Source organism: Aquarana catesbeiana, linkage group LG04, assembly GCF_042186555.1.
Source record: "Aquarana catesbeiana isolate 2022-GZ linkage group LG04, ASM4218655v1, whole genome shotgun sequence".
Lineage (NCBI taxonomy): Eukaryota > Metazoa > Chordata > Amphibia > Anura > Ranidae > Aquarana > Aquarana catesbeiana.
Genome location: NC_133327.1, coordinates 459,406,437 through 459,420,483, shown reverse-complemented (window position 1 = coordinate 459,420,483; position 14,047 = coordinate 459,406,437). Strand labels below are relative to the sequence as shown.

The 14,047-nt window shown below is 44.7% G+C and overlaps 1 protein-coding gene across 3 annotated transcripts in view; it reads right to left on the bottom strand.

Moving 5' to 3' along the window:
• The window catches only part of TAF5L (TATA-box binding protein associated factor 5 like), a 66,916-nt gene extending 54,626 nt beyond the window's left edge, over nt 1-12,290 (bottom strand). The window contains exons 1-2 of one of the 3 annotated variants that reach the window (XM_073627539.1): nt 12,166-12,290; nt 2,236-2,380 (exon numbers count right to left, since the gene is read on the bottom strand). In XM_073627539.1, coding sequence (XP_073483640.1) covers nt 2,236-2,377 — 142 coding nt within the window. In that variant the 5' untranslated portion in view covers nt 2,378-2,380; nt 12,166-12,290. The other 2 variants (XM_073627540.1, XM_073627541.1) reach the window with 2 other exon arrangements.
• Between the last annotated feature and the right edge of the window lie 1,757 nt (nt 12,291-14,047).

Genomic DNA, 14,047 nt, shown 5'->3' with positions numbered 1-14,047 from the left:
TGAGTCACAGATCTGTTCGGGCTGGGAAGAGAGAGGTCAGAGAGAGGTCTCCGCAGGATGTGGAAACCTTGCAAAAAGATCTGAACAAATTAATGGGGTGGGCAACTACATGGCAAATGAGGTTCAATGTAGAAAAATGTAAAATAATGCATTTGGGTTGGAAAAATATGAATGCAATCTATACACTGGGGGGGGGGGGGACCTCTGGGGGAATCTAGGATGGAAAAGGACCTGGTGGTCCTAGTAGATGATAGGCTCAGCAATGGCATGCAATACCAAGCTGCTGCTAACAAAGCAAACAAAATATTGGCATGCATTAAAAAGGGGATCAACTCCAGAGATAAAACTATAATTCTCCCGCTCTACCAGACTCTGGTCTAGCCGCACCTAGAGTATGCTGTCCAGTTCTGGGCACCGGTCCTCAGGAAGGAAGGATGTACTGGAAATGGAGTACAAAGAAGGGCAACAAAGCTAATAAAAGGTCTGGAGATATTAGTTATGAGGAAAGGTTGTGAGCACTGAACTTATTCTCTCTGGAGAAGAGACGCTTGAGAGGGGATATGATTTCAATATACAAATACCATACTGGTGACTCCATAATAGGGATAAAACTTTTTCGCAGAAGGGAGTTTAACAAGACTCGTGGCCACTCATTAAAATTAGAAGAAAAGAGGTTTAACCTTAAACTACGTAGAGGGTTCTTTACTGCAAGAGCGGCAAGGATGTGGAATTCCCTTCCACAGGCGGTGGTCTCAGTGAGGAGCATCGACAGTTTCAAGAAACTATTAGATAAGCACCTGAACGACCACAGCATACAGATATATACAATGTAATACTGACATATAATCACACACATAGGTTGGACTTGATGGACTTGTATCTTTTTTCAACCTCGCCTACTATGTAACTATGCAGGAGCACTCACATGCTGTCTCCTACACGATAGATTCCATCACCCAAAAACAATAAGGAGAAGCCTAAGGCCACATTCACACTTTGCGTAGTGGGAACGCACTTTCCCGCTTGCTTGAGCACATTTTTGTGCGTTTCTGCATGCTGCGCCGGTTTATTTGAGTGGGCTGCACTATGTGCAGCAAAACGCACCAATGAATCTCACACTCCTTTTAGGGTCCTATGGCAAATTGTATAGAGTTTAGGGTGCCATTAAGAAAGGGTGGTGCGTTTTGCCACACTTCTGAAAACGCAGGCATAAAAGTGCAATTCTGCCCACGTTTTCAGAGCAGTGAATGGCGCCTTTAGGGGAAAAGACAAAAAAGACTGTAAAAAACCTTTATCTCTCTCAAAACAACACATGATATAAGGCAGGCTCTCAGACAATTGTCCTGATGTGCAGAAGCTGCAGGTTTTGAGTCCACCGTAGCCAAAGCCTCAGTGTGCTATTCTCTGAGACTGGGTAGACAAGTTGGCCCTGATCCTGCCCAATGCTCCACTGCGAATTCCTGCACCAATGCCAGCTCTCTCTTCTCACAAGCACTCACTGGCTTGTGAGATCAGATCGGATCAGAATGGCCCCTGTATCCACAACCCAAACCTTTTTTTGATGTCAAAGGTACTGCTGTGTCAGTTCTTAACATCTCACTGAAGCGGACCCTGCTCTGATGAACTAGAATTGCATGACTGGTGTATGCTACAGAGGTTCTCAGCACTGAAGAACAACAGCACTTGCACCTGCAGCCACCACTACCACAAAAAGCCTCAAAGCCCGGGCTTCCCCACCTCAGGCCTGCAAAGAGCACTTAGGACCTCCAATCTGCACCTGGTCCCTACCTGGAGAAACTCAAGACTCTCAAGCCCAAAACTGTGAGGAAAGCAGCTAGAGGGTACATGGGACACATCAGGGACCAGATCTCAGAGAGAACAAACTACCCAGTTAGAAGGGGTAACTAATGGTTAAAAAAAAGGGTGTAGTTCTCATTTCCCCAACCAAACACCCTTCCCTGGGTGGGCCCCTCCACCTCTCAGCCACAGTACACCTAACCTAGCAAGGTAAGGGGGAGAAATAAACCAAAAACAGGACATTGAGTGTAAAGGTAAATAAGGAACACAACATCTGAGGTTGCTGGCTCCAGTGAGCCCTTTTAAAAACTCTAGTCTTGTGTTTCCTGCAGGTGGGCAGAGCCATCTTCAGTTAACTGTCCTGGAGAATGATTTGAGAAATAAAAACACCCATCAAGTTTTTGGTGCCAGCACTATTGCAACAAATGAACAGCTTACCAGTTAGATTAGCTGCCATCTCCTCTGCAGTCTGACAAAGCCGCAGCCCTTGTTTTAAGGATCCTTCTATATCTATGTAGTGACGGCGTTTGAGATAACAAGTTACTGCCAACTGAATCTGCTCTGCGCGTACCCGCTTCATGGTCTAAAACAAAAATGTATAAAACGTTAGGGCATTCAAAAAACTGTTCAAAGCCAAAGTTTAACTAAAACAAAAACAGAAAAATTGGCACAAGGGATACAGCTTACAGTCGTGTAACCCTTGTCCCGATTCTTGTGCTTTTTAGCATAATCTTCATCTTTCCTACACCCACTCCAATCCTTCGATGCAGCGGGATTTAATGCCACTAAAGGGTCGTCAGGAGTTCTCAACTTGATTACTACTGCTGGTGCAAGCTAGCTTTTCAAAACAAAATTAACCCAGCCCATGACAGTAACATCAAATGGTGCCTGCAAGTAAACGTAGTCGGGACACCAAAAAAAACAGATTGGCTTAAAAACATTCCACAAGAAACAATTGTAGGGCTGCTCATCTCTACTACAATTTCAGTAATAAATCAAAGAAGGCAGAGTACAAAAGAAGTCACAACTTCAGATATTTATTTTTTTTTTTTTAACATCCAACACTATAAAAATTTGCTTTCAGTTTTAAAGTAGAATTCCAGCTAAAGCCTAACTTGTCTTAAAACTGTCCTCTCCCCTGTCTTAACACCTATACTAACCAACCTGTGTAAATAATATGTATATACTTACCACTTTTCAGTCTACTCTGGTCACATGATCTCCCGTGTCAGCCAGTGGCTGCCAGGGCGAGGATAAAGTGCCCGACAACGGCTAGTAAAGCCAGGAGTAATAACATCACCTTCCATGGTGCAGCCATCCTTGGCACTCTCCCCACACCAGAGTGGGCTGAAAATAGGTAAGTATATGCATCTCTCTCTTACACAGTCTAGTTAGTATTGGTTAGGAGCATTTTTAAGACTAGTTAGACTATATTCACACTGGCGATTAAAGCTGATGCAAACTGTAGCAGCAGAAATCTTCTGTTTACAGCTGTGGATGGGAGCAGCTAAGTGCAGCCATCAGCCCTGTTCACCATTCGCAGCTTACCGCACAGCCAGTGACTACCTGCGGTGATCTGCAGTAACCTTCGTCAGTGTAAATGTAGCCTTAGGCTTTAGCTGTAATTTTACTTTAAAGTGCTTGTAAACCTCAGACATGAAATATGAACAAAGCATATCCCTCTATAGTGTGTACCTGTCTCAATTAAAAGCAAAGTGTCATCTCTGTCTGTTGCTTCATTCCTCTATCAGTATGAGTCACTTCTGACAAGTTTTCCTGACACGAAGAGAAAAAAGATGACAGAGGAAAGATCGCCAACTGTTTGGTCCGTTTCTGTGTAAAGGGGGGGGGGCGTGTCCCTTCCCTCCAATCAGCTCTCAGAGCACTCCTCTATGAGCTCTGCAAAGTGTAACTTTTGCTCACTACCCCTGTCTTCTGCCAGCTCAGACAAGCTTTAAAAATTCTGCACTTTGGAGGGCTGTAGAGAAGACTGCAGATAAACAGGTACAACTTATGTAGGAGGATTTGTTTCATTACTAAATGTCACCTGAGGCCAGTCACTTTACTGGGTATATGTAAAGCCCCTTTCACACTGACAGATCAATGGGTTGGCCTGTTTGTTTTTCAGGCGGAACCGATCAGAACATTAATTGCTCTCTATGGAGCGGCAGATATCAAAAGCCATGTGTTCGTTGACACCCACCGACATCCAATCTGATCCTGGCCACTAAAAACATCCCCCTGTTTGGCAGATCAGATTGGATGACAGTCAGAAAAAAAAGACAGGTGGCCCGTTACCATCTGCCAACCTATAGAGAACAGCAGACTGGGTGCGTGTGCGCTTTGGATAAGCGGAAATTATAGGGACCTGTCATGCACCTGCTCCACGGGGATCAGTGGAGAGAGATCCCCTGCTGAGCTTCCATACTCCACCAGTGTGAAAGGGGCGTTAGGGTTTACAACCACTTGGGACATACTAAACTGCATATTGGGATGATGGGATGATTGGATTACTGACTGCAATACTCAGAACTCTCACTAGATGTCAGTGTACTTTATACATATATGGGTAATGATTTTGTTTCTCAAATTATGTTATTCTTTCCTGCAGTGCTTGATACAATGTTGCAAGAAGCAGTTGCTAATGTTTAACCACTTCAGTCCTGGAAGGATTTAACCCCTTCGTGACCAGAGCACTTTTTACAATTTGGCACTGTGTCGCTTTAACTGCTAATTGCGCGGTCATGCAATGCTGTACCCAAACAAAATCTGCGTCTTTTTCCCACAAATAGAGCTTTCTTTTGATGGTGTTTGATCACCTCTGCGGTTTTTATTGTTTTGCGCTATAAACGGAAAAAGACAGAAATTTAAAAAAAAAAAAAAAAAAAGATATTTTCTACTTTTTGTTATTAAAAAAATCCAATAAACTCAAATTTTAGTCAAACATTTAGGCCAAAATGTATTCGGCCACATGTCTTTGCTAAAAATAAATGTCAATAAGGGTATATTTATTGGTTTGCGCAAAAGTTATAGCGTCTACAAACTAGGGTACATTTTCTGGAATTTACACAGCTTTTAGTTTTCTTGAGGTGCTAAAATGGCAGGGAAGTACAAACCCCCCCCCCCCCAAATGACCCCATTTTGGAAAGTAGACACCCCAAGGAAATTGCTGAGAGGCATGTTGAGCCCATTGATTTTTTTCGTCCCAAGTGATTGAATAATGATAAAAATAAAAAAAAAATTACAAAAAGTTGTCACTAAATGATATATTGCTCACACATGCCATGGGTATATGTGAAATTGCACCCCAAAATACATTTGGCTGCTTCTCCTGAGTATGAGGATACCACGTGTGGGACTTTTTGGGAGCCTAGCCGCGTACGGGGCCCCGAAAACCAATCACTACCTTCAGGATTTCTAAGGGCGTAAATTTTTGATTTCACTCCTCACTACCTATCACAGTTTTGAAGGCCATAAAATGCCAAGATGGCACACAACCGCCCCAAATGACCCCATTTTGGAAAGTAGACACCCCAAGCTATTTGCTGAGAGGCATGTTGAGTCCATGGAATATTTTATACTTTGACACAAGTTGCTGGAAAATTACAAACTTTTTTTTTTTTTTTTTTTGCACAAAGTTGTCACTAAATGATATATTGCTCAACCATGTCATGGGCATATGTGGAATTACACCCCAAAATACATTCTGCTGCTTCTCCTGAGTATGAGGATACCACATGTGTGGGACTTTTTGGGAGCCTAGCTGCATACGGGCCCTGAAATCCAATCACAGCCTTTAGGATTTCTAAGGGTGTAAATTTTTGATTTCACTCCTCACTACCTATCACAGTTTCGAAGGCCATAAAAAGCCAGGATAGAACAAACCCCCCCAAATGACCCCATTTTGGAAAGTAGACACCCCAAGCTATTTGCTGAGAGGCATGGTGAGTATTCTGCAGCTCTCATTTCTTTTTGAAAATGAAGACAGAAAGAAAAATGTTTTTTTTTTTTTTTTTCAATTTTCAAAACTTTGTGACAAAAAGTGAGGTCTGCAAAATACTCACTATACCTCTCAGCAAATAGCTTGGGGTGTCTACTTTCCAAAATGGGGTTTTTTTTGGGGGGGGGGGGGTTGTGCCACCTGGGCATTCCATGGCCTCCGAAACTGTGATAGGCAGTGAAGAGTTAAATCAAAGATTTACACCCTTAGAAAGCCTGAAGGCGGTGCTTGGTTTTCGGGGTCCCGTATACCGCTAGGCTCCCAAAAAGTCTCACACATGTGGTATCCCTGTACTCAGGAGAAGCAACAGAATGTATTTTGGGGTGTAATTTCACATATTCCCATGGCATGTTTGAGCAAAAAAAAAAAAAAAAAAGGTGTCTTTTTCCCGCAACTTGTGTCACAATATAAAATATTCCACGGACTCGACATGCCTCTCAGCAAATAGCTTGGGGTGTATACCATCAAAGCATCTGACCACACCAAGATCGGTGTGATAAAATGCTTTCCCAATGGCGCTGTTTACATACGGCGAAATCTAAGTCATAAAATGCTCGTAGCATCCAGTTTCTTAGGCCATAGAGATGTTTGGAGCCATTCTGGTCTCTGATCAGCTCTATGGTCAGTTGGCATTCTCAGGTTTCCTGTTGGGACAGGAGAGCCAGAGAAAAACATGGAAGACGGTGGGGGCATTCCCTCCCACTGCTTGTAAAAGCAGTCTGGAGGCTAATTAGCCGCTAGGATTGCTTTTACATGAAAGCTGACCGCTGGCTGAAAAGAATGATACCAAGCTGATACCTAAACCTGCAGGCATCATTCTGGTATAACCACTCAAAGTCCAGCAACATACCAGTACGTTGCTGGTCCTTGTTGGGCATATATTCTAATGATGGGCATACATGCACCGTTTAAATATGCCGAAGCATGGGGGCATCCACCCCTTATATTCTAATGATGGGCATACATTCACCGTTTAAATATGCCGAAGCATGGGGGCATCCGCCCCAAAAGGTAGGAGCCAATCGCTCCTCCGCCCCTGCTGCTCCCATGCTTCAGCATATATGCACTTTTTTTTTTAACTGTGGTGGTGAAATCACCTCCTACAGCGCTGGAGTCATGGCTTTATGTATCGTGGGAGCAAACGCTGTTGCTGTCAAGATAAATAAATCCCCGCTGCAACTGAATGGCGTACCTGCTAAGCAAATGATGGGTAACAACAAAACAAAGTAACATTACAGTATAACAGTATTGCCCTGTACAAACAGTCGGATTTTCCAACGGAAAAAGTGCGATCAGATTGTGTTGTCGGAAATTTCGATCGTGTGTGGGCTCCATCGTACTTTTTCCGTCAGAATTCCCGACACACGAAGTTTGAGAGCAGGCTATAAATTTTTCAGACAACAAAATCCGATAAGTTCAATTCCGACGCACAAAGTGCCACGCATGCTCAGAATAAATTAAGAGACGAAAGCTATTGGCTACTGCCCCGTTTACAGTTCCGACGTACGTGTTTTACGTCACCGCATTCAGAACGATCGGATTTTCCGACAACTTTGTGCGACCGTGTGTATGCAAGACAAGTTTGAGCCAACATCCGTCGGAAAAAATCCATGGATTTTGTCGGAATGTCCGATCAAGTGTACAGGGCATAAGACTTACCATACCTGCAAAGCAAATACAAAAAAAAAAAACATAATAAAAAATAAAACATTTAACGCAACCTGTACCTAAAATATATATATGCCGAAGCATGGGGGCATCCACCCGCAAAAGGTAGGAGCAAATCGCTCCTCCACCCCTGCTGCCCCCATGCTTCGGCATATATGCTCTTTTTTTTTTTTTTTTAATTGTGGTGGTGAAATCACATCCGACAGCGCTGGAGTCACGGCTTTATGTATCGTGGGAGCAAACGCTGTTGCTCTCAAGATAAATAAATCCGCTCTGCAGCTGAATGGCGTACCTGAAAACAAAAAAAATGGTTAACAATAAAACACAGTAAACAGTAAAGTATAAAAAAAATTGCATACCTAAAAAGCAAACATGATAAAACATTATAACAATAAAACATTGCAGAATAGAATACAGTAAAAAAGAGCAGAACAATAGAGAGCGAACAATAAAACAACAACTATTTTGAAAAAAATTTTTTGTGTGTGTTTTTTTTTTTTTTTTTTTTTTACACTTTTTTTTGTAACTAACTGGTAACAGGTGCGGGTCTCTCAAAATGCGATGGCATCTTGGGAGACCCTGTGAAAGTGTGCCTAGTCTGTGCAGTGCTGTACCCTACACTAATACTCAACTAGTGTATGGTAGCATTCAAAACATTCACCAATGCAAAGACCAGGATTGTCAGGACAGGAGGGACAATAGCAGTGTGTCACGCCTATATCCGCGCTTGCTGCAGACACGACATCTTTTTTGGGGGGCTCGTTGGGTAGGGGTACCCGGGAGGACAAAGAAAATGCCTCTCATGCAGCCCGCTTACTGCATTTGGTTGGGTAAGGTGAGGTGGAGCACCGCCTGGAAACAGAAGGGCTCTGATGATCTCTTCCTGGAATTTAAGGAAGGATCCAGTCTGTCCTGAAGCTCTGTATAGCACATGAGCATTCAGCAAAGCCAATTGAAATAAATAAACAGACACTTTCTTGTACCAGCATCTGGCCTTACGGGCAATTAGGTACAGCGCCAACAACTGGTCGTTGAGGTCCACCCCTCCCATATTTTGGGACACAGAGGGGTTTCTCCACAACACCAGTCGCCGTAGTAATTTGGACCGTCGTGTTTGCATAAAGGGAGGTAAGAACGAAAACATTCTGATTATCCCTCCACCTCATAGCGAGCAAGTTATTACACTTGAAGCAGGCTCTCTCCCCCAGCCTAAGACGGGAATCTACAAGCCGCTGGGGAAAGCCCCGGCGATTAGGTTGCACGGTGCCACATGCTCCAATCTGATGATCAAACAAGTTACTAAAAAGTGGCACACTTGTGTAATAATTGTCCACATATAAGTGGTACCCCTTTCCAAATAAGGGTGACACCAAGTCCCACACAATCTTGCCAGCGCTTCCTGTGTAGTCAGAGCAGTTTGTCAGCTCTACGTGGCTATCTTTTCCCTCGTAAACCATAAAACTACATGTATAGTCTGTGGCCCTGTCACAGAGCTTATACATCTTGACCCCGTATCTGGCACCTTTGCTGGGAAGGTACTGTTTGAATGACAAGCGGCCAGAAAACTTAATCAGGGACTCATCAACACAGACAACTTGACGGGGAGTAAACAAGTCTGCAAAACGTTGGTTGAAGTGCTGGGAAGGTACTGTTTGCTGGGAAGGTACTGTTTGAATGACAAGCGGCCAGAAAACTTAATCAGGGACTCATCAACACAGACAACTTGACGGGGAGTAAACAAGTCTGCAAAACGTTGGTTGAAGTGGTTTACGAGGGGAATTTTGTAGAGCCGATCGTATCCAGGGTCTCTACGAGGACAACAGAATAAATTGTCATTGAAGTGCATGAAACACAAGATCTGCTCGTATCGTGCCCTGGTCATGGAGGCAGAGAACAAGGGCATATGGTGAATTGAGTCAGTGGACCAATATGACCGCAACTCACTCTTTTTAGTTATGCCCATGTTGAGGGAAAGGCCCAGAAAGAGCTTAAATTCGGAAACCATAATTGGTCTCCAATCTCTGGCAAGGGAGGCCTGGGGAATAGTGGCAATGTGTTGACCAGCGTACAAATTGCTTTGGTCCACAATAGATCTATAGAGATCTTCGGTGAAAAACAGCAAAAAAAAAAAAAAAAATCAAGTGGCGTAAAATCAACTGTTTCCACCTGAAAGCCGGGTTGGCCAGTGAATGGGGGAAGTACGGGTGCTGCAGAAGTGGTGGGTTCCCAATTAGGATTGGCGAATGCAGCAGGAAGGGCACTATGGGCACGACGGGCCTGTGTTCGTCTTCTTGGTGGCAGCGGGACACTACTTGTGCTTGCCACCTCACCAGCTTGAACTGCACTTATGGGACTCACCACGTCACCAAGTGTTACTGCAGTGCTGGATGTACGACCAGGGTGTACTAGGCCGCTGGTGCTTGCCAGTTCACCAGAAGGAATAGCAGCGCTAGTACTGCTCTGCTCCATACGAGGGACCTGCCGTTCTTGCACATCAATGACAGAAGAAGATTGGGGTCTGGTACGCCTGATCTTGGCAGGGACCACAACTCCGTTGTCAGAGCTATCTGTCATGGAGCCACTGTCCTCTACAGGTTCGTATTCTGAGCCTGAATCTGACAGATGAGTGACTTCCTCTTCACTATCTGTCATGCTCAGAAACGTGTAGGCCTTTTCACTAGTGTACCTTCGATTTGCCATTTTGGGCTCTAAATTTAGTGGTACACTAGTGAGACTCACAGGTAAAAAAAGCTCCTGTTAGCAACCGTATCAAAACACTACCAAAAAACTGTTAGCGATCGAGGGGATCAGGCCTGACTCTGCGAACGCTGCAGTTATGTGTGTTTAGTGTTTTGTAAGTGACAGTGATCGATCGATACTGCACTTGGGTGGACTGGGCGGAGGGGCTAAACGCAGGTGCTAGCAGGTATCTGGGCTGATCCGGCTAACACTGGGTTTTTGGGAACCCTAAACTGCTGGGGACGCTAGTATAGATCTGATTGGATCAGATATTGATCCGTTCAGATACTATACCACTAAGGGAGGTGGATACTGCGTGTGTGGGTGTTAGCGGTACTGGCACTAACGTGACGCTGCCTGGGGCGACGCAGACCCTAAAACTTAACTTATATCACCGCCGGGTGATCAAGGGGTTAAACCTTTATTATGTAATAAACCGCGGGTGCCCTGAAACTATAAAAAACAAACTAACCAGCGGCACCCATAACAGTTATATGGTGATCACTGTGAGAGGGTTAACTAGGGGGCAATCAGGGGGTTAAAACCTTTACTAGGTAGTATATGGGGGTCCCTGACGCTATAAAACGCTGATGGCGAACCTAAACACTTACCTCCTTAACCAGCGTCACCTGTGACACTAATACAGCGATCAGAAACACGATCATTGGCGACGGGGGGTGATCAAGGGGTTAAAACTTTATTAGGGAGTACCCTAGACCTAAAGGGCCTAACACTAACTGCCACAAAATGACACCAATGCAATAATCAGAAAAAAAAAAAAAACTGCTGTTGGTGTCACTGTGACAGGGGGTGCAGGGGGGGGGTGAAAAGCCTGCCTAGAGTGTTTTAGTGTAGTGTTGTGCAGACTTACTTGGATGTCTTCTCGGCGCCGGAACGAAAAGACTGACACGAGGAGAGATTACATCACTTCCTCTGCCGCTGTTTACATTACAGCAGCAGAGGAAGACTGTCATTCGTTGGGAGTGATCACGGGGGGGGGGGTGGCCACGAATGAATGGCCTCCCCCTCAGTACGGATCGCTCCCCTAACGATGCCAACCGCCTCGGGCACTGGGGGAGGCAAATCACATACCAAGTACGTGATTCTGCCTGCCCATGCCATTCTGCTGCAGTATATCTGTGTTAAGCGGTCGGCAAGTGGTTGATTGTTCACTTGCTGATATATATGCATCTGTACAACAGGATCATACTAAATTATACAGAACTAATCTGAAAATTACATTTGACCTGTTTTTGATGGAAATATGGGTTGAATTGTTATTTTTCATGGGGATTATGGGAGGAATATGTTAACACCCAACAATGAACATGTTTGACCTATTTCTGATAATATGCATATAACTATTTTTCTACATTGGGATTATGGGTGGAATATTACAGTTAAACATACATAGGAACATATTTAACCTATTTCTGATACTATGCATATCATTATTTTTCTACACCATCTAGTGAGAGTTCGAAGTATTGCAGCCAATAATCCAATCATCCCAATATGCAGTTTAGTACGTCCCCAACCACTTTAAGCAAAGCTCTCCAGTGACATGACCCTGTCCATTACAAACATGAACCAGAAAGCACAGAAATTCCCTGGACAATCGGTCACATGACACAAGCCCACAGACTACACAGCAGAGCCCCCATGTGAGGTGCCCATCCATCCAGCTCAGTGATGCTGTGTTACCAAGGAAGGGGATCCTTCTTCATAAATACAGCCTAGAAAAGCCAGAGCTCCACCATTTCCGCAGTACCGTCACCGTCTGACTGATAACAGCCCTCGCACTTGTCTTTCCAATGGCCAGGATGTACTCCGTCTATGCTCGCCCTTTTCCAACGGCTTACTCTCCTGGAAATCAATCACCGCCGTAGACGAGCATTGAACGTAGGACGGAAGTGACGTGCTTGTAAACAGTCTCACGGCATTTCCGCTGATTGGCTCACCTGTCATTCGGTCTGCGCAGCAGCGGGTGCTGTTCTACGCTACAGAACACCGGGAAAATGTAGAAGATCGTGCGAAGCGCTGACAAGGAATCATGGGAGGGCGGAAATGACGTCGTAGGCATGCGTCTACGCTCCGATTAGCTGTGTGGAGTGTGGGCGGGGTGTGGGAGCTGGAACGACAGATATCACGCACTTTGACAGTTCTACAGGATGAATGGAGGACGGCATGGGGTGGGGTAGTAGTAGTAGTAGTATTGGGGTTACCGACGACGCAGGAGGTTAGCGGAATCTAGAATGTATGTGGAACACAGAATGTAAGCAGCCATTAGCTGGTTCATACCTCCGACGGATGCTGCTTGCAGCAGGTGGTCGTCTCCAGTGAGTCCCTGTTCTCTGTTTCAGCCTAGGTTCACATATGTGCAATGCGGGAACCAGCGCAATTCCAGTGCTGTTTCCTGCATCGCATTTCTCCCGCAGGCAGTTCACACTGTCCTCTGTGAACCGCTGCGGGTGTCAATACAATGTTAGGGCTGGTTCACACTGCTGCAGTGCGAATTTAGCGCGATTTTGATCCAATTGCGTTGCAAATTTGCATTGCAAATTCTTTATGCGTTCTTGCGATTCTACTGCAAATTTTGCAGTCTATGGAGCTGAATTTGCATCACACACAGATCAAACTCGGACAGGACCCTTTTTTTACGCAGCTTAGATTCGCAACGCATTGATGTGACCGGCACTTATGGAAAACGATGTTATTAAAATGACTTGCGAATTTGAGCGATCGTAACGGCTCAATTTCGCAATAGAATTCGCAGCAGTGTGAACCGGCCCTTAATGACACCCTCAGATTGGTTCACAGATCGCAGTGCGAACTGTGAACTCGCACAGGAATCAAATCGCATAGATGAGAACATCCATGCGATCCGATTCTAGTTCGGGGGGAAAAAAGTCCCTGCACTATTTTCATGTGAATCCAATGCGAGTTCAGCCATACAACTATGTGGCTGAACTCACACTGCACAGACATCGCATGTGATTGGCACCTGCCATTGTGGGTGCAAATCGCATGCGATGTCTGAGATTGCACATATGTGAACCTAGGCTTAAAGTAGTGGTAAAGCCCCCCTTGTTTACTTGTACCTACAGGTAAGCCTACAATAAGGCTTACCTGTAGGTTCAGTAAATGTGTTTAGATCTTTACAATAGTAGCAGCTAGTGACGTCACCAGTACATGCACACCACGCTCTCAATGGACAGCATGCTGTCCATTCAGAGAGCCATGCTGTGGCCATGACTCCTGCATGGGAGTGATGTAATCGCGGCTTGGCCATTCAAATAGCCAAAGCCCGCAAACCCGGAAGGAGGACCAGGTGAAGATGAAAGCACCAGGGAGTTGAGACAGCACCCCACTGGAGTGCTTCGTTCTAAAGGAAATACTAGCACATTAAGCTACTATCCTGCAGGGGAATATTTTTTGGAGGTTTATTTTTTAGCGGTTTACTACCACTAACATTTTTTTTTTTTTTGCAACCGAGAATTCCTGAGAGTGGGTGTGGCAGAATTGCACTAATAGTGTGATGGGGCTAAAACAAGCCTATGTAGAGAATGCAGGAGTGAGCAATGTGTAGCAGGGGTCATGAGGGGGTAATGCACAGAGGGCATGGGGTCTGGTGTATGTAATCTACATAGCTTAAGAGTCAGAAGTATATACAAGCCGGTGCATAACACCCCTTGTGATTCTTTTCACAACCACTCTCTTATACATTGCACAGCAGTGCCACCCACAGTGCTTTGACAAAGTATTCATACCCCTTGATATTTTCCACAATTTGTCATGTTACAACCAAAAACGTAAATGTATTTTCTTGGGATTTGATGTTAT